This window comes from Buteo buteo, chromosome 12 (genome assembly GCF_964188355.1).
Source record: "Buteo buteo chromosome 12, bButBut1.hap1.1, whole genome shotgun sequence".
NCBI classification, from domain to species: Eukaryota; Metazoa; Chordata; class Aves; order Accipitriformes; family Accipitridae; genus Buteo; species Buteo buteo.
Window position 1 is genome coordinate 27,388,910 of NC_134182.1, and position 20,378 is coordinate 27,409,287.

General features: G+C 37.1%; 1 protein-coding gene across 2 annotated transcripts in view; it reads right to left on the reverse strand.

Moving 5' to 3' along the window:
- Positions 1 to 708: 708 nt before the first annotated feature.
- CNST (consortin, connexin sorting protein) overlaps positions 709 to 20,378 on the reverse strand; it is a 53,931-nt gene continuing 34,261 nt past the window's right edge. For both annotated transcript variants that reach the window (XM_075043148.1, XM_075043149.1), the window contains exons 10-12: positions 14,469 to 15,340; positions 6,707 to 6,842; positions 709 to 5,049 (exon numbers count right to left, since the gene is read on the reverse strand). In XM_075043148.1, coding sequence (XP_074899249.1) covers positions 4,844 to 5,049; positions 6,707 to 6,842; positions 14,469 to 15,340 — 1,214 coding nt within the window. In that variant the 3' untranslated portion in view covers positions 709 to 4,843. The remainder of the gene's footprint in view (positions 5,050 to 6,706; positions 6,843 to 14,468; positions 15,341 to 20,378) is intronic.

A 20,378-nucleotide genomic window follows, 5' to 3' on the forward strand; every position in this document is an offset into this window, starting at 1 on the left:
GTTATATGAAAATCTCTTCATTTTTTTCTCATTTTTCATTATAGTTCTCACTTTTTCTGACTGTGAAGAACAACCTGAAAACAACACGAAGATAACAAAACCAAACCAAAATGTATAAAACTGCCTGATTTTCTCTTAGGATTTCACTACTTTTTTAGCAGTCTAAAATTCTGGTTGGCCTCATTCCATGGCTTTTGGGGGAGGACCAAGGGCTGGATGGGAATGTTGCAAAATGTAGTGTTGGCATGCTCCTGTTCAACTCAGAGGCTGCTGGGTTGGGTTGAGTTGGAATTGTTTTGGTTTTTTAATTTATTTAATTGAACTCAAAGAGCAGACTGGCCTGTGACTACTATCCAGGTCACCCACCCAGTTAGTAGGCATTCTGAAACTTACCACCTGTCAATTTGTTTTCAGAATGATCCAGTAAGGCAACATTTTAGTACTTTAAACCCACTTGTCTACAGGAACTAGGCTCTGTGAGGAAGCAGAGTTTTTGTTTAGCTATTAAAGCAAAGACAAACCAACCCACCCAGGAAAACTATGTTACACCAAAACCCAAACCAAACCTTATGTGTTTTATCCTCATTTTCCATTCTGGTTTGGGTTTGACCATGAAATTCTTATTGGAGGAACTGCTCATTTACTTGAATTTCACAGAAAATCTTCTCAGGCTTTTTATACATTTAGAAATCACAGTACCCAAAAAGGTTCATATATTTTCTTTGGGACAGTTTTTATTTTTTTTTGCTACAGTATTTAAATTACAAGCTTGGGTAATGGTTTCAAACACAATTATTTATTCCTTTTGCTAAAGGAAGCTTAAGTTACATTTGTTACAAATAGTTATTAGTCCTTTCAGATGGTCTTGGTTTTACATTACAGTACAAACTAGGCAAACATGTTTTCTTAGGAGGGTAACATCCCTTTAGGTTATTGAGTGGAATAGTACCCAGTCACACAAGAATCTGGACTTCCAATCTACTCTGCTTATTTGATAGTTCAAGCTTGCCCTTTACTCCAAAAAACCCTAAACAAGGGTTTCCCTTTTCATTAGACTATTTCCTACTGCTTGTCACCAGGGCTACACATTTTTCAAGTATGAAAGCAAAGATATTGGAAAAATTTTAAAACATGGGCTGTGTCTAGATTACAAACTTCTGCTGGCAATCTGGACTGTGGAATATGTGCTTCCTGACTGACACACTTTGAAAACAAACCAACCTGTAGTATAGCGTGGCCATGCTACAGCACAGTGCTTTTCTTGGTGTAGTCTATGCTATTTGGGGTGAGGGTGTTAATTACATCATCAGAAAGCTCTTTTTGGCAGCCTTGGCTGACTCTACATCAAAAGTCTTGTTGGTTTAGCTCTATCACGAGAATGTCTTCAAAAATAATTACGCTCAAAAAATAAACTGGAAGGTGGGGGTTTCTAGTAGAGTGCTGCAGGTGATTCAGTGGCCACAACTTCTTTGAACGTACACTATCAGCCTGAAATTCAGTCGTATTTTAAGAAATTACTTTTAACTACTGTCAAGTACTGAACCATTCCCTGAATCTTCCAACCAACTACAAATGGTTTTATGCTGGCATAGTATGTTTCCCCTACTGCCAAGCAGAACAGCCATAAAGACAGTGGCAGGGAAGGAAACAGAATAAATAACAACTTATACCCAGAGGGCTTTAAAATGCGCGGAGCAGGGGGAAGCCTTTTTCCTCCGTTTTCTTCCTACTTATAACAATCTTAGCTGTTGCTCAGTATTATTTTACCTCAAAATACTCAGACAAGAGGAATAACTGTTCAAATCAACTATTTCTTTTAGCTTGGATTTACCTGACTGTAAGATCCTAACCCCTCAGGTCACCCAGGTGGAAGCAATATCACCAGCAATCTAAAGAGAATAGAGCATACAGGAAGGCCAACATCAGGCCTACCCACACACTCTTTGGAGTTCAACGCAAAGCAAATTTTGTTACGTTGGTAGCTGCAAGTTTGATAATGTACTACAGACCATGCAAACTATTCGCACTAACAGAATTGTCACACAAAGCAAGAATTAGTGCCATCAGCTTTTTATAAAGGAATGCCAACAGAAATTATATCCAGATTCAACCACTTGGTTGCAACTGAGGAGTGAACAGCTCAGATCAGGAGCTGGGCAGCCTGTGCATATGTGCCCCTTCCGCTCCCTCAAGTCCTGAGAGACTTTGCCGGTGTGGTACCTTGGCATAGGTTGGGAAGGCTGGAGAGATGCTGCAAGTTACAACACAAGTCTCAGGTAGCTGAATTACACGGAATGCCTGGCTGCTCATTCTTCATCGGGTACATGTTGGTAAAGTGGTACCCAACCTCTTCGTGATCTTCTTGTAGGCAGTTCTGCTCATACTAGTGAGCCTTTGCACTGGGAATATAGCACAAAGCAGACACACCAAGATTTCGACCACTGATTTTAAACTGAATTGCTTTTTAAAAATTGCTTTGACTTTAAATAGCTTTACAGTTTTAAATAAAATAATTACTTTAAAATAGTTTTAATTAAATGAACCTAGAAGTAAAGGATCTTTGATCTCCATATCTGATATACTTTTGAATAAATAGTTCTATATATACCTCTTGATCTTTTTGGTGATGAAGTGCACAAAAACTTAAAAAGATTTTTTTTAAGGTGAAATCAACAGTTGTCTCTCTAGGAATAAACTTAATATCCTGAAACACTCACTGTAAAGTTACAGAAACCCAAAATATATTCTAACTACATAGTCACTATACATACATATTTTAACTGAATGCATGCTTTTTAATTACTCTGTAAATTACCAAAAAAGAAAATTAAGATTCTTTTTAAAAGAAAAACTAATAAATAAACAAACCCAGACTTCAAATAATAAACTGAACCAGCCAGTAACACTTTAAAATACAAAAGTGTCTTTCCCTTTCTCCTTTAGGTTAGCTCAGCAGTGTAATACTCTGAGGACAACAAACAAAAAATATACCAAACTACTGTTCTCAAGTTTCATTCTGAAAGCAAAAGTTTTCATTAATTTGGGCATTAAAAATTTGCTAGTTTAATATAAAGCTGCTCATGAGGCTCCCTAAGGTATAAATAAACCAAGCCTCCGCAGTGAAAACAAAAAGAGAAATAATACATGCAATTTATTCTAGAAAAAAACCGTGATTTTAACTTTCACTTTAAAAACCCATTAAGTATAACAGTGCATTAGGAACAATCAAGCTCACTAGAGGGACAATTTGCTTGCAAATGCCAGAAAGCATGATCATTTAATGTTATAATTCTGAGCAATACCTTGAAGATTTAGTTTCATAGTATTTTACAAAATAATATTCTAAACCTGAACACACTGCATCATGTAACGTTAGTAAGCAGGAAATCGTGGAGTGGAGTGAAGTGGACCCCTCAAAAATGCTGTTTCCTGAGGTGTAAAGGAATCGTTTCACACTAACACCCTCAGCAGGGCTAGGCCATTATGGTCTGTGCAAGAACAGTTGCCACATTTTGACCGGAGTGTGGGCCAAAGGCCCGCATATCTAATTTTCACCTTCGCAGTCATGTCAGTGTTTTTCTCGCATACCACAGGGAGGGCTGAGCACCAAGTAATAGAAATACCCATTTAAAATGACTCTTTGTACTGATTTAAATTTCTATAGCTGATAGAAAAAGAACAGATTTTACAATACAGGTCTCGGAAACGCAGGGCAAATAGATGCAAATGTGCTTTATCTGCTGGAACCAGTGCCCTGGACTACTAACATGCTGCGGATCTGCAGTGAGCCTCTGAATCTCTTCCGTTGGATCAGGCCCACTTTACATAAGCATTCACTCATTGAGAGAGGCTGCAGCCACACAGTTCAGTGATCCTGTGCACTCATCTGGGATGAATCAGACATGAGCCCTAATTGCAATAAATATTCACAAAGGCAAGGATCATTATTCCCCATTTATGGAGGAGAAACTGAGGCACAAAGTGATTACTGCAAGTCAGTGACATAGCTGGACAGAAAACCCAGTTAGCCCCACACCTGCTACCAGGTGCTTTAAAAGTGGCCAAAGCCACTTTACTATTTAACATGAATAATTTACTAAACATCTTACTTTTGTTTCTGTGTTTAGTGAGACCAATGATTTCTTTTTTAACCTTCCATTTCTAAAACAGCCCACACAATACTGGGAGTAAAGTTCCAGAAAATTTAGTTAAATCTGCCAGCAGATTTATCCCACTCATGATGTTTGCTGTAAGCTATAAGATAGAGGGACAGCCTGTTAATCACCAAATGAGGGCTCCATGAATGCCACTGCACTCTTCTCACTCCACCCAAATAATTACATGGCTCACCAGGAGAATAAAATGGAGAAAAATATTAAGACTTAGAAGAAAAATAAAGTTTCCATAAAACACAAACTTATTGCATGATAGCTGGAGGCAACACGTTTGCACAAACAGCTGTAAATTAAAGCTGTCCTTTTACTAAGCTTCTGGAGATTGCTTACACAATGTGTGGCAAAGGGAGAGCATATAGAAGACAGTTAACTGTCTTCTTTCTTCTTCACTTGCTCAAGTTGTCAAAAAGCTACTTGCCTACTCTCAAAAGGGTGAAGAGAATAACATTTTATTCTCCCATACCACACTGCTACAGCATAATGTGAACATTTTGCCACCTGATTGCTAAACTAGAATTTTCTTGATTTCTAAGTAAAAGTGTAAGTACATCATCAAATACACATCATCTGCAGGTGGCAAGTGTTAGAGAACTTGAAATCACAATTTTTTTCTACCCTCTCCAGTAACCACTGGCGAGCTTTCAATATGCTGTCTCTGCTCATTTCAACTATGAGAAGGCTATCCAGTGTTTAAGTTCTTCCATACGCCGCAGTATCTGGGTATAATAGAAATCCATGTTCGCTGCAAAGTCCGTACACACAGGGGATTCCATGTCACCAAAGGTGCAGTACAATGCAGTTCCTCCAATGCTAAGGAAAACAGTTGCTATACACAGTAGGATCAGCAAAATACAGGAGCCACCAGCTACTTCATCTGAAAATGTAAGAGCAGAAAAGGTGAAAAAGGATGATACACAAAGCAATATGAATGCGTGTGAGAAAATCTGAGATAGGTTTTTACCATGAATGGGTCAGGAGGTAAACACACTTAGTAATGCTCACTGCATCAAAGTGACCATAATACATACAAGGAACTGTATGTTTCTCCACCCAGTCTTTTCAGAAACCTAAATAATTATATAGCTTCATTTCTGTGACCTGTGTAGCTGTTCTTGCTGATAACACTTGCGGAGTCCTTCCATGCTGAAGCAGAATACACTTAACTATGAGCATGTTGCAACCAAAGCCTTCCTTCATGGAGACAGTTGAAATGAAAAGGAAGCTTTGAAACTAAAACAAATGGAAACATTCTTGCTTCATTTGTACTGACACTGACTGTGCTACCATGAACTGTTTGTTTTTAGTCTTACATTTTGACTGTAAGGATAGAGCCAAACCTTCAAGGTAGGCTAATGTGAAGGGTTATTTTACATTTCAGTTATTCTGTGGTAACTCTGCATGATGGTTTATTCTGGAGTAAGAGCAATAAAGAGGTTGCAGAGGTGCTGCTACATCTTCACAGCCTCGCTTGTCCTTGCTAACTTGTACGCATGAACAACATCTGCATCTTCTGTCAGATTGAAAAGGCTCTAAGAAAATTTCTGAACTCCCTTCCCTCTACATCAGGAAGAAGAAACAGGGGAAAAGAAGATAAAAAAGAGGAAACATGCAAGCACTTTTTTTGTGCATTTGAAATCAGATTTAAAATAATAGTAATAAACAGCTTTCCTTTTGAATCACTAAATCCCCGGGGAAAAAATAATCATAGAAGAATCTCCAACTGAAATTTTATTCAAAACATAAACTGTTTTAAAATAAATTCAAGAAAAAGATGGCATAATCTCCCTTTGGGGCAGTGAATGGATTTTCTTTTCAGCGTATGAGACACTTAATACACTTTTAAGCTGAAGACCTCCATTAATACCATTTAGTGGCTGGCACACACAACAGATATAGAAAGAAAGTACCATCATTAGCAACCAAAAGTATTTTTCTTAACATTTCTTTAGTTTGAATAATAGAGATCTTAAACTCTGAGAAAAGCATAGCAAAATAATACATTGTATTTCTTATGAGGCTAAAAGGTAGTAAGGTTTTAGCCAAATTTAATGACAGCTAGCAAATATGTATGAATGTTTAATTGTAGCGCAAGGTTAGAATCTGATACTCCCAAATCCCATGGTCTACTAGAAAGAGTTGGAAAGCTATCTGTGGACAAAGCATGACAGACTTGTTCTTTTGCATCCCTCTTTACCTACATGGATTAGATTTAGGGAGAAAGCCTACACCTCCCACCTCTAAGTTCTAAACGTTAATGAAAGGATGTCTTTTAGATGTCACTCGCAAATCATTCAGCTAGAGGAAAAAACCTGTGGCTTCAGTCTCAACCAAGCTTTAAAATGGAAGTGTACTGATTGTATCCTTCTGTAGCCTTGTTACTTAACCTGGTATAGAATAATCTTTGGTCAATCACCTTCACTTATTACTTGGTTAAGTTTTAAAAAGCCAAGACACTTGTCTCTTGTGAACAAAAATACCAATATAATTTGCACCCCAAGAGTGCAACCCATGAATTAACAGCTTTAAATTACCTTGATCCAATGTGTCTTCCATTTCTTGGAATCGCACTCTTCTCTTTGTTTGCCTTTGCTGGACTTGAGCAACTGTTTTTCCTTCCCTGTCATCTCTCTTCTTTAGTATAGACACCAATCCTTCTGCTGGGGCAATCTATCAGGAAAGACAGTGAGCAGCGCAAGAGATGAGAGAAATCCAAGCATGGGTTCTATTTAACAATGACTTTAAGTAGGAAATGAGGTAAAGAGCTAAAAAATGGTTTCCACTCTACCTTTCTTAAACATTGCAGCACTTGTGAAACCTCCTTCTTGAATACATCAATTCCTTAACATGCAGGACAGCTGCAGTATCATTCTGCTGTCTGCTGACACTATTTGCCATTAATTGCTATCAAAGTTAAATACACATACGTTCACTCTTTGGATCATACTTTGAATTCACTGCAACAGTTTCTTTGTAAGCTCACATTATTAAATCACATGGGTTGGGGCAGTGGTGAGGAGGGTTCGCGTCAAAACCACCACCATTGGAAGGCAATAAGAAGTCAATGACATGCTACTGCTGCCTTACCCAAAGATATGATCCTGCAGAGACTATCAAATACTTATTGTGAGATCAATTTTCCAGCATTGCAATTGGTTCCCGAGGGTGGACAACAAGCTACAGTAGGGCCACAAAACCAAAGAGAGGTAACGCAGGGAAAAAGAAAGCTTCAATGCTCTGTATAGATTCCAGCTTCACGTTGTAATAAGCTCTCTGGATACAGTGGCAGTTCAAAAATCCTTCCCTACAGGCTGGTCACCCAAAAAGCTTGCACAAACAGGGATACAGTCAACAAATCAATAAACTGTAACTTCTCTGTCCTTTGCTACAGCATTTGGCTTAGCTGCAAGAGTGTATGCTAAGCCATACAAGGATGTTACAGCAGCCTGAGCAGTCTGTAATTTCCTAGTTATTAGAGAAATTAAAGTAGGAGAAATATCAGGAGAAAAAATGCTTTCTTAAGCAAGTAGTTCCCGATGTGCTAGAAATAAACAGAAATTAAAATAAGAAGCATATTTAGACATGTCCTTTTTTATCTTGAGATCATCTCTACCTGAAAAAAAAGTCTTAGTCATCTCTGCATAAATGAGTAGCACTTTTAAAAACGTATTCTGTAGATCAGCAATAATATTTGCTAAATTGAAAAGTAATCTGTATACATTTGTGCTACAGATAAGAAAACAGACCACATTTGCAACTGGGTTTGCACCTCATCTATGTAGGAGATGACCCCAAATGCCTACAATTTTCACAAAAACTCAAAGTGGAAGAAAAGCAACTTTCCAGATAACACAGTGGTGGCAGACAACTGACTGCTTAACATTCCCCATAACCTCATCAAGTTAGAAGACCATGCATAAAAACTTGTTTGCACTGCAATTATAAGAGCTGTAGAAAACCAGAAAACAAGTCACTTCATAACTTATGCCCCTAAACTTGCTTATATAATGCATTGATGCATGCTGTAATCAGAGAGATCATGCACTGAACACAGCGAAACGCAGAGCACAATCCAACAGGCACTGTACCAGCTATGGCATTTGGCGTTTGCAACATTTTAAATGGTAAATGTGGCAATTACATTTGCAGGTCTCTAATCTGGCAGTATTTTATAACCCTCAACTGGAAAAATCATGTTGCTCTGAACAACTCACAGAGTTGGTCACTCTGGGTATATGCCTACAGTCTAACAATTTTTCCCCAAATCACAACTGAGAGGATAAAATAGATCTCTGCCACACTTCCCCTTTTGATATTCACTTTCCCTTTTGCTTATCTGCTCAAGAGCTTGAATGGATTATTTAATGAAACAATGCAATGAAGTACTTACAAAGTAGTGAAAGTGTGGAGGTGGTGGAAAGAAATTGTTTAAGTCAACATATGGAGGAGCACTATTTGGCAAAAATGAACCAGAAATAAAAGCCCACAAGTGTCTCATCACAACAGACAAGTGCACTGGGGTCAAGCTTCTACTGGTAATTAGCCTTGCAGAACTGCCATGAACATTTATCAGGCCAGCCAGAAAATGAACACTTGTGCTTCCTTGTGACTTGGACACTTGTGACAAGGAAGGGGACCATATCGGAGTGCATTAATTTGAAATTTATTTGGGAGGACAGAGATGAAATTATGTCCTTTAAAAGAGTAGATTATTTTAAGCTTCTGCATACGGCATTGCTTTCATAAAGAGGATCAATGGCTCCTCCCGCACCACCCATGCAGCAGGCTAGCTGTCGCCTGGCGCATGTGTTCCCAAGAGGCTTGGACTGCACTTGGTGGGAACGTCACCCAGGGACGGTGGGGCGTTTGTACCTGTCTGCCCCAAGATTAGTATGTGGCGGTCTGTTCCACAAGTAGTCATTTCAAACGGAGACACTTCATTTGGTCTGTTGGCTCTTGGTAATTTTTGAATCACTGTGTCGCAAGCTGTGTCTTCTCCAAGCTTAAAACCAGAGGGCTATCTTTGACAGGATTATGTGGAAATGTGTGTTTCAGTGATTACAGTTACATAAAAAGCTTGTGACAGGAAGTCTTGCTACAATAAGGTTCACTTAGTTTCCCTGTCAGCCTACATTGCTATGTTTCAGGATTTACTTCTAAATGTATAAAGAACTAATTGACACAGCACAGGTTTCTCTATTCTGAAAGTCTTCTTTTGCTTAAAAAGGGGGAGCAAGAGCTTTTGATTTTGCAGGAAAATCAGTGTGGCTACTGTTACTCTCCTGTCCTGACAAAAGCCATAGACCATATTTTTAAGAATGTCCCCTTTACACAATATGTAATTCACACCTAGAATATTTCATCTGCCTTTGAATTTCATGAGTCATGTAATTAAGGTTTTTGTTTGTTCTGCAAAGGACCTACACCTGCCTCCTAATCAGGATACAGCTTATTGTTAAAATGCAAATACAAATACAAACATATGGAATTCTGCATAAAGCAATATTTACACCTTCTTTTCTACCATATTCTCAACTGCAGCTCAAAAATATTTAATGCAAACATCACCACGTTTTGTTTTTCTTATTTTCAATCATAAAAATGTCATTACTGTAAGAAAGACTGTCATGTAAGAATAGGGTCTGTCTTGCTACAAATAAAATCTCATTCAATTAAAACAACTGTAAATGTGTTTTTCTTCCATACCTTTCATTTAGAAAGATTTCAAAGCAATATACAAACTGATTGTATTAGATCCATCTCCCATTAATTAAACATCCAAGGAGAGGGACTTAGATGCCATGCAAGACTTGAAGTTTTCCATCTCAGTCCTTAGGAGACAGGAGGAACTTAAAAAGGCAGAATACATTACTTAAATTGGAAGTTAACGAGGGAACTGTGGTTAATACAGTTGACCACAAGTCAAGCCTCTGCTTGACTTGAACCACAGGAGGAAAAACATAGGCTTGCACCAGGCTGCACTGCAAACAGCTCTGCATTACATGAGAGAGCTGCATAAAGACCTTATTGAAACATCGAATGTTTTCTTAATTCTAAGTTAGATAATTCAGAAAAGATGCTCTTGGAGCATCTATGTAACTAGGCTTACTCACTCAGCTCTGCTGGCCTTCACAAAATCTTTTGACTGGAGCTTTTGTAATTACTGTACCGGAACTGAAAATGGCATACAGGTATGGGGTGGCATTTTGATCAACAGTCAAAAAGGAAAGCACCAATGACTGTCGGTTAATTGAAACTCTGTTAAGTATTTTAGCTTTTCTCTTTTTACTACTATTAATACAAAGTGATTCTGTTTCACAGAAAAGTTTTAAACATTTTCTTGGATAAAGTTTAATATCCTGGCTAAAAAATAAGAAAACATAAGCTCTAATTAAACTACCTGTCTTTTCTCTGTTTAAAACAGCATTTGCTAATAAAATATTAAAAAACCTTCTTACATTATGCATATTTTCACCAAATATGATGTGTGTATATATGTATTTATAAACATATTAGAAAAAACTATGAAAATAAGGTCCTATACTTCAAGCTCTCAGAGAAAACAGATTAAACTTGACTACTGGAATCATTCATAGCCTACAGAAGTAAATAAAAAACCCCAAAGCAAAGGCACTGCAAACTGGGATCTAGGAAGAAAAGTTCATTGTATGAAGTATTTTGGTCTGAATGCAGAGAACTACTCAAGGAGGAGTTTTGTTTGTGTATTCTTCTGTGGGCTGTATTCCTTAGTCAGTTACTTGGCAAAGGCCTACAGTTTTATTTCTAGCAATACCAGATTTTTTTAAAGCAGTAATCCATAACTGTACAACAAACTGACAAAAAGCAAGACTATCCTGGGTTAAGCTACAAGCAGCAGACAAAACCCTTCACTAACAAAATACATTAGACATATGAATAATTTGACTTTGAAAAGGAGCTAACTTAGCAGATTCAGTAGTCACACCACAGCATCAAACTCTAGTCATTTTTCTGCCGATAGGCTTGCCATGCATGTACTGGGGCTCCTTTATACAGCAATAAATAGCTCAGATAGCATGTAAGCATTTCATATGGAAGCCTAATTCCTGCAAACTCAAAACTCCAGGACCCAAGCCACACAAGAGAACAGGGGATCTCAACAAGGCATTGTCTCCAGACCTAGTACAGATAGGTGGAGACTTCATCACTGCAATCAAATTAGCTGCTAGTCAGGACATACTCAGTACTTTTAAAAAAGTCTTGGTGTACAAACAGTGCCAACCAAAAGCTACTATCTTATGCTGCGGTAAAGAGTCTCACTATCTTTGCTTTCTGAAAGAAATTTCAAATAATATTTTTTTAATAAGGAAAAACATTAAGATTTTACTTGTTTCTGTAATTGTCACTCAGATAAAAAGCTTATGTTATAAACTTCTATTTCATATGGCAAAATGCAACTTACACTATTGAGGTTACAATGTGTTTGACTGCTGGTGTGTGACTTTCCATCATTTGCATGTTGTTGTGCATGGTTTGTACTAGTGAAGAAGTACCTAGTATAAGGGACTGTACAATATGTAAAGTACTATTTCAGTAATTATTTAAATTGCAATTTTAATTGCAATTATTTAAAGCCAGAGTCAGAATTTAGTGGATTTTTAGTCTTGCAATTAGTTGTAAATGGTAGACTAAAAGCAAGTGACATAAAGGATCTAAATTAGAAAACTACAAGAGATGATTCTTTGATCTCGATATGGGGCTAAACAAAACTTCCTAACTGTGAATACATAGGTATTTACCCTTCCCCATTTTCAATAAATTAATATTACACCTCCATTTAAGAATATTAATTAAATTTTGTCCTACCATATGATTTTTGTACCTAGGTTATTCCAAAATAATCTTTACTTCTGCCTTCCATTCTAACTTATTTGTGGCAATTTTGTAAATACTCCATGACAAGTTTTATCACAAATTAATTTTTTTTTCCTGTCACACTGGTACCTTTCATGTAACTAATTTAATTTCATTCATCTGGCTACCAATGCATTTTCCAGGTATTTCTTTCATAACTACTACCTGAAAACATTGTCATCTTATTAGATGGCCACAGCCTGAACAATTTAACTTCAAAGGCTTCAGGAGGACAAGAAAGGAAAAAATGTTACAGCTGAGTGCAAAGATCAGTCTGTTTGTCAAAACATCAGTGGAATCTTATTTTAGCACTAAAACAAAATCAGTGAAAGCAAGTTAACAGCGCTGCTTTCTCAGGGGTGCTAAATTCTCAATTCCTGATGTCTTCCAGGGAAGCTGTAGGTGCTCACCACCTCTGAAAAGCAACCACTAGGGTAATGACAGGTGGTAAGATTAATTGGAAAAACAAAATATAAGTGTATAATAAAACAATACAAGCTGGTCTGCTGTCCTTAACTCACCCTGCTGCACATAGAAATTTCAGGTATTGCAAAACAGCCCCAGATGCTGCGTATTACAAATTTTAATCGGTATTGAGATTAATCCTTCTTCTCTTCTCCCTGATTTAAAGCCTCTGCCTCACACACAACTCAGGTCTCTTGCTAAAAGCAATTCAAAAAGACTCCGACCACTGCCAGCCAACACTATGCCTTATATGGCCAGAAAAAGTACTATGGAAAGACTGAAGGTACTTTTTCTTCTCCAGAGACTCAACTCTACCATCAGAGTACTGGCAGTCCTAGCATTGAGACAGCAAACTAGAAATGAAACTAAATTCCCTGTAAAGCATCATCATTGGTCACCGGGCCAATCAATACAAGCATAATTTTTCTAAGAGCATCAATATGCTGGTTCCTATCCCATCCTCTAAAATGCAAATGGCACAAACATAGCAATTTAAAAATAGTTGCTATCGGATTAATTTAGGATTTTTATATGTAAAACAGAACAGTTCTCTCCTACAGCTTAAAATGCTGAACTTTCAGTGGGCTCAAAAGAAATCTAATCCTGAGGGATGATATTTAAATTACTCTTCTGTTATACATGCATATGGGCTTAGCACAGACTGTCAACAAAATGCTCTTTTTCAAAACCATCCTCTAAGTGAACGCAAGCCAATGGATTTAGTGCAAAAGTTTGATGGCATGTATGAACATGTATGTGGGTTTCCACATCTGCGTGTTGTCAAGAGCTTGTGTACAGCTTTGTCCACATGGCCCTCAGTCCTGGTATGTGGCATGCTTCCTGACATCCCAGAGAAAGACAACGTGTTTTAAGGACAGGTCAGGATGAACGATCTTGGAAAGGAGATAAGAAGCTCTGTAGGTGGGGAGAAAAACCAGAATGCTCTGTTTCCAGCTCTGGAGATTTTGTGAAACACGTAATAACATCAGCATGGATCCCCAGTATTTAGTTCCCCGCTTGGCTGCTGTCCTTGAATGATTGTGGGTTCTTAGTCTCTGTGCATTAGCTTCTGATCTATAGAGAAGTACTGTTACTTTATTGCCAAGGGATGTTGTATTGTTAAATGCATTAAAAATAGAGATGAACTAAGAAGATACCTTTTTACAAGTCTTCCCCCTCCAGCATCTGGAATCACATCATTTCACAATAATCTCATTTTTTCATTTAAAGAAAAAGCTTTTAAGGTCCCATGGTTGCAAATGCACCAAAACCAGAAGACAAATAAAGCGAAGATATCATCATGCACTCTCCAAAAAAGTCCCAAAGCAATAAATCTGTATTTTCAGAAGAGCAATTTAGGTTATGAAGCACTCATCCTTCTTGTGGCCTATCAGCAGTGCTTCAGAAAGGTGGGCTCGGGCTTAGAATTTCTTTCTTAGTTTTGGTTGAACAACAAAACCACCTAAACTTGGTAAAATTAGAAGCCCATAAATTCATATACAGAGTTTATTACCTATGTAGTTCTCACCTATACGGAACAGGCACAGAAAAGCAAGTTTTATTTTATGAATAGAAACGAACCACATGTTACATCATAGGCATTATGTAGATCTCTAATGTGAAATTGTGATTTAAAAGGAATTGTCAGGCCATCTCCTAAGAGACTCTGTCAGAATAAAAAAAAAGGTGTTCACACTCATTTGTAAAAATCAATCTAATTTTTAGAAACACAGAGCACTGCTGGTCAAGAAGGAGGCAAACATGCAAAAAGAAACTTTTTTCTGAATTGACTCAGAACAATTAAAGAAGTACGGATTTCTTTTCAGATTAAAAAGAGTGATATATGAAGGAATTTTGCCAATTGCAAAATGTGTTAAATATCTAAAATATTTTAATTGAGATAAACATGGAATATTTTATAAGATTCACAGTATTTACCTCAGCAATCTCTATCCTTCTTGCAAGTTCATCAAGAGAAGAAAAGCTGTCATCTAGTGATAAAGCTTCCAGTGAGTTGTAAGATGCTTGTTCAGGTGAAATATCTGGAACAGCATCAAAGTCCTCTTGGTTTGCTAAGTTTGCAAATGATTCTTCAGTGTCTATTATGTTACCGTTTAAAAATCTGAGAAATAAATCTTCTTGTTCTTCATTGTTTACCTTCTCCTCCTGTCCTGCTGTTCTCTGTATTTCCTTGCATACACGTGAATGGGCAGTACTCTCATGCTCAGACACTTTGTTACACTCAGAGCATACATTTGATGCAGTTCTGTCCCGCGAAGATTTTTCATCATCAGGCTGTTTCTGCTGCTGCTTTAAATCACTATTTCCAAGCTGGCCACTAGCAATTTCTGAAGAGCCAGCAGCATGTTTTGATCTGAGCAGATTTCTATCAGCCTGCACATCTTTATCAGTAGGAACAAAATCAGTAGGCATATAATCAGCATCTGTTAAAACCAAAGCATCTACCATTGGCTCAAAAGGGAGTTTCACTCCAAGCTCCCCAGCTGTGCCTTCTATTTTTTCTGCATCCTTAGAGAGCTGTCTTCCTCTCAGCTGCAAACTGTTATCTTTACCAGCATCCCCAGACGATAAACAGCCTGAAGAAGGCCTGCCCACTGTCCCTGTGGACCGGGTGTGTGGCTCCAATGTTGATTCAGCATTGCAGTGCTGCTCCTCCATGTGGTCCTTTCCTGCAGCTACCCAAAGGCTTCCTGCCTCTGTCTGTCTCTCAGTTTTGTTTTCACCTGGAGAGCTAGTGCTCAGCTGTTTATCTTCTTTCTTTGGTCCAATGCCAGGACAAGTTTCAGTACCTAAGTGCAACAGGAAAAACAGTTCCAGTGTTTTTAAATGATTCAAAGCATCAGCCCAGGGAGGAAAGAGTATACTGTGATTTGATAACGTTGTAACCTAATGCTTTAAATTGCACTCCCATAAAGGGAAGGTATTTTATGCTCCAGTCAGAATAAAAGTTTTGTTAGTAGTCTGAAAAGCTGACTCCTGATTCAGCAAAGTATTTGCACACATTCTTGCAGGCAAAGCACTATTTAGTGCCCTCCTGAAAAGAGTTACTCCCATACTTCAAGCACAATATATACGTAAGTATATTTCTGAGCAGCCACCTTTCTTCTAAAGCATATTTTATGTGAGTGCGTCTCCTGGAGGCGTGGAGTTCAGACAAATGCACTTAATTACAGAAAACTGTATTTTGATGCTAGTATATCTATCACACTGGGAGATATCTGCATCTCCTTTAAAGAAGCTGAAATCATACTAATTTAATAAATTTTCAATTCAATTCTTTTAAGTGGGTAACTAGCTCCTTTGGTTACCTTTAAATTAAATATCCAATTACAATATTTTACATAACGGACTGCATAAAAAGATTTTGCTTTTCGGGTAAGTTAGTTTACATATTAAAAAATGCAACTGGATGCAGCTTATTTCTGTATTCACATTTACAATACAAATGAAAATTGATTTTTCTTATCTGAAATTTCAGAGAGAAACAAAGGGAATTCTACATAGGTTGTGAATTCACCTACTATCGGCACGATCTGCTAATGAAGTAGATGGTTAGCCCAAGTTGTCAATAAAATTATTAGACATTAGCCATTATGAGAAGCTCAAAGCCAAATCTCCCCTTTTAGGCTTATAAAGAGAGAAAAGGGGTGATTAGAATTAGAATACCAATGTAAACTAGCTTTGACAGAAACTGTCTTTTATTCCATACTTTAATAAAAACTAAGTTAAGACTGTATTATAGTAGGACTAGTGTTACAGTAATAGTAATAACATCAAACAACAAATTAATACGTCTAGAAAACACTCATTTGCGTTTTTTGGTCATAGCAAAAAGCAGAAAGGTCTTATGAATGGATTAACAAAGAGATCAAACAATGCCCTTATTAACTGTGTATGTTCTCACAAGAATGACTGAAGATCTCTACGCCAATCTTACCCTTCCTCACCTGTTAATACCTCACTTAAAATCTGAGCAATTTCCTGAACTTGTTGCATGAAACAGGGTCACATTCGTTAGTCATTAAAGAAGTGTTTGCATTAATTAATTGTATTGAACAATTTTATTAAATTCTAAACTATCCCCATTTTAAAGGATAATGAAATACAAGGTAGCATAGAAAAGAGACTTGAAATTGAAAAAGAGAATATCCAATCATCTCAAAATGCAGAAAAAAAAATCAGAGCAACATTAACAGATAGAAGGGGTATGGGGAACCTAACTTCTCTAAAACACTGAAAGAAGAAATGGGTATGAGACAGGGACTTTTTGAAAATTAGACACAGATGAGTAGATAGCTCAAGGGATTTGTAATGGGATACTGAGCCCTTCACATATAGGTCATGAGCTCAAATACAGCCTGGATTATTGGTACAAGATTTTGTTACCATCTGTCAATTTTTCTTAGTGGATACATCCACATTACAACAGGCATCTTTGTTGGCAGCCCTGACTGCAACAAAGATTAATGGAAACAGAAATTAAGTCAAATTCTTTACCATGAAAGGTGGCCCTTGAGCTCAGGGCTCTGTTCCTAAGAAAGTAATAAATGATCCTAGCATTGTTATCTAACTACAGATGTACAGGGACTGAGATGTAATGATCATTGTTACATTCAGCATAAATTTTCAGCTGCTTTCAATATTTTCTTTACACCTACTTCAAAACACCTGCTCTAGACAACCCATGCCCACTACAGACTCAAGGCAAATTAAGACAAATACTTGAACACTTAATTAGAAAAGATGCTTTTTCCTACTAATTTAAATGAAGACGTACGCACCAATGTGGCAGTAATTTTTATCTGACTGCCAGAGATTGACAAAGTGTCTACTGAAAATTTTCTAGCAATGAAAGAACTGATGGTAATTTAAGAAATGTTTTTTTCCCCAAACAGGGTTACTTTAAAATTGACAATTGCTTTGTTCATCACAGAAACCTATAGCCACTACTCTTTTTATGCTGTTAATCCAAGACAGCCTAGCAGAGAGACTACTGACTTATGGCATTCTACCAGTGGAGAATTCACACTTCTCCATCTTTGTCCCTCTTCCCATTTAAAAAACAAATCCCATATGACCTAAAAGAAAACAGGGTATAAGCAGTTTCTCCCCACCCTGGAAACAGGTCTATATGTACCACTGCAAACTTATGCTAAGAGTTTTATTAAATTCATCATTTCATTAGAAAAGGTTTCATGAAACACATGAATTTGATTATCTTTAGTTAACACTAAGGCTATTAAGGCTTTCAGTCAGAAACTGAAGAAATTAATGGATACAGGATGTATCAAATCTCATTTTTAATATATACACATAGCTCTAAGGGCCCAGTTCTCTCTGTTGCTATACTCAAAGAGAACATCTGCCAGAAAGGAAAATGCAACAGAACAGACCATTCACAACCCTTGCTCAGAAGGGCAGAAAACTAATTCAGTGACTCTCCCAGGAATCTTGACTAGCCAACTTCATATAAAGCTGTTTCTTGGTCACTGTATCCCCAGGAGAGAGGAATCGTGAATTCTTAGGATCAGCTGCCTACAGAGGCTCAAATTATGTTCTCAAATGCCTGCAATAAGTCAATGGAGTAATTTTTGCTTTATATTAGTAAGGAAGTGTGATTTTACTTCAGAGATGCTACTGTAGTACAGTGCAACAATCTCAAAAATGCAATATATACATCTCTACATATAAGCTAATACTTCTCATTGATAATTGCTAGATAAATTCTTATTTGGGGCATATGAATGAATATGAAGGACAGTCTTCAAACTACTTGAGAATTTCCTTTTCCTGTCTTACCCTAAGTCAGACTTCTGCTACCAGCAACTGAGTTAAGTAGTTCTCCCTGCAGATAGGCAGATACATTTCTAAGAGAAGAAGAAAACGTTTATACATTTACTTCTCATTTTTTGTGACGTAGAGAAAAAAAAACCCAAAAGCAGAAGACAAGCATTCTAAGTTTTCAATGAGAAGGCCCATGCATTTAGGCTAATGCTGAACAGGTTAGTTTAAATATTAGGAACTGTATGGTTATTATAGTATAGGATTCTGCTGGGGTTCAGGCAAAATTAAGAACCAGCCCCAAATGGCTATATTGTTTCTAGTCCTGAGCTGGATCACTCAGCCACAGCTTGAATATTTTTTATACAGCACTCAGCAGTGTATACAAATTCAGAGTTATGGATCATCTTTGTCCAATTTCTGTATTAGTTCATACCAATGCCTTCCCTACCCAAAACCTTCTAACTGCAATAAAAATTTTCAGCCCCATGCCGTTGACGCATTGACTCAGTGAGGGGCAGCAGTAGCTAATTGACCACGCACTGCCTTAACAGATAGAGACCTGTTAGGGTGAGAAGTCGTTGCTTCCTCAAGAATGTGCTAATCTTGTGAAAAGCATCTTTTTCAAATCTTAAGCATTTAAACTTCAGTTAGGCTTGAAATATTCATATCTTTATATTGAAAGGGTATTTAGCACTGCTGGAAAATTCTCAGCAGAACCGCTTTCTAGTGGATGACACAGCTTTATTAATTTACAAACATTTCATGGGAACCCAATGATTTTGATGACATTTTGACATGAGTTACATTAAGAGAAAGGCATGAAAAAAACCTATATATACCATTAATTACTTCCACATTACAGTTTAATATGTCTAGATGTTGTACTACAGTATTTTAACATTGACACAAAATGCTCCTTAATACAGAAGTTTCAAATGTTCAGAAATTCTGCTCTCCAGAAAGCTTTTATTCCCACTTGGAATAAAAACAATAGAAAAATTGTAAGTGCCTATTTTTTTTCCATGGGAATTTCCAACCATCCAAAAATAAAAAGCATTGGGTTCTTTTGATCTGCTTGCTGAGCTGTAGAACGTGTTTGTTTCATGTTTTCAGTGTTTTGTGTTTAGTTAGGTTATAAGAACAAGGACATAGAAAAGGCAGTATAGGGATCATGGTAAAAGAGGATGAAGATGAGGAGGATCCACACATGTAGAGAATTGTGACTCTGTATCTTCATTAATTCCTGATTCTCCTGAACATCCTGGCTGATACACACTTGTAGCATAGCTTAGGTTTAAAGGGACCTCCTGAGGCCAACCCTCATCTTGTGAGAAATTCTAGCTGTTTGTGATGAAAGGTACTCAGTTTAGGCCCATTTTGGCAACTGGAACGTGCCAAAAAAAGAAAACATTTTGCTCATAGAGCGAAGAGATAAAGCACAGCCTGGTAGTCTACCAATGCTCTTTCCCCCTCTGTCTCCATTTTAACAATTCACTAATTTGCAAATGTTTCATAAGAACCCAATGATTCTAACAAATTACTCAAACAAAACATCCACTGCCCAAAGGCAGGAGAAAGAAAATGAAGCTGACGTAAAAGTGTGTACAGAAAAAAATTAACTGAAGTATGTTTTTCTCTTCAAGATCCCCCGAAAGCTTCCTAATTTTCTGTGCTGTTACAGAAAAATGTCTCAAAATCAGTATATTGCATGTAATTTGAAACAGTTAATAATACTGTTAACTATACTGAATTGCCACAACTCAGAGTATTTGTCATCAGATTGTTTACCTTATATTTTATACATACAAATTATGTACCTTATCTCTAGTTTTACACAATTTTGTAGCTTATGTAGGCTGCTAGAAATGTATGCTCATTTAAAGGACATTTTTTTGATGGAAGCTAAAATTACTTTTATTACAATTCTGAATATCAATGACTAATTAAAATTGCAGAGTAAGTCCATTGTGCAGTTGTGAAAAAAAATTAAAATTTGCACAAATAGATGAATCCATGGGAATCCAACAAATACTGTAGCTTCAA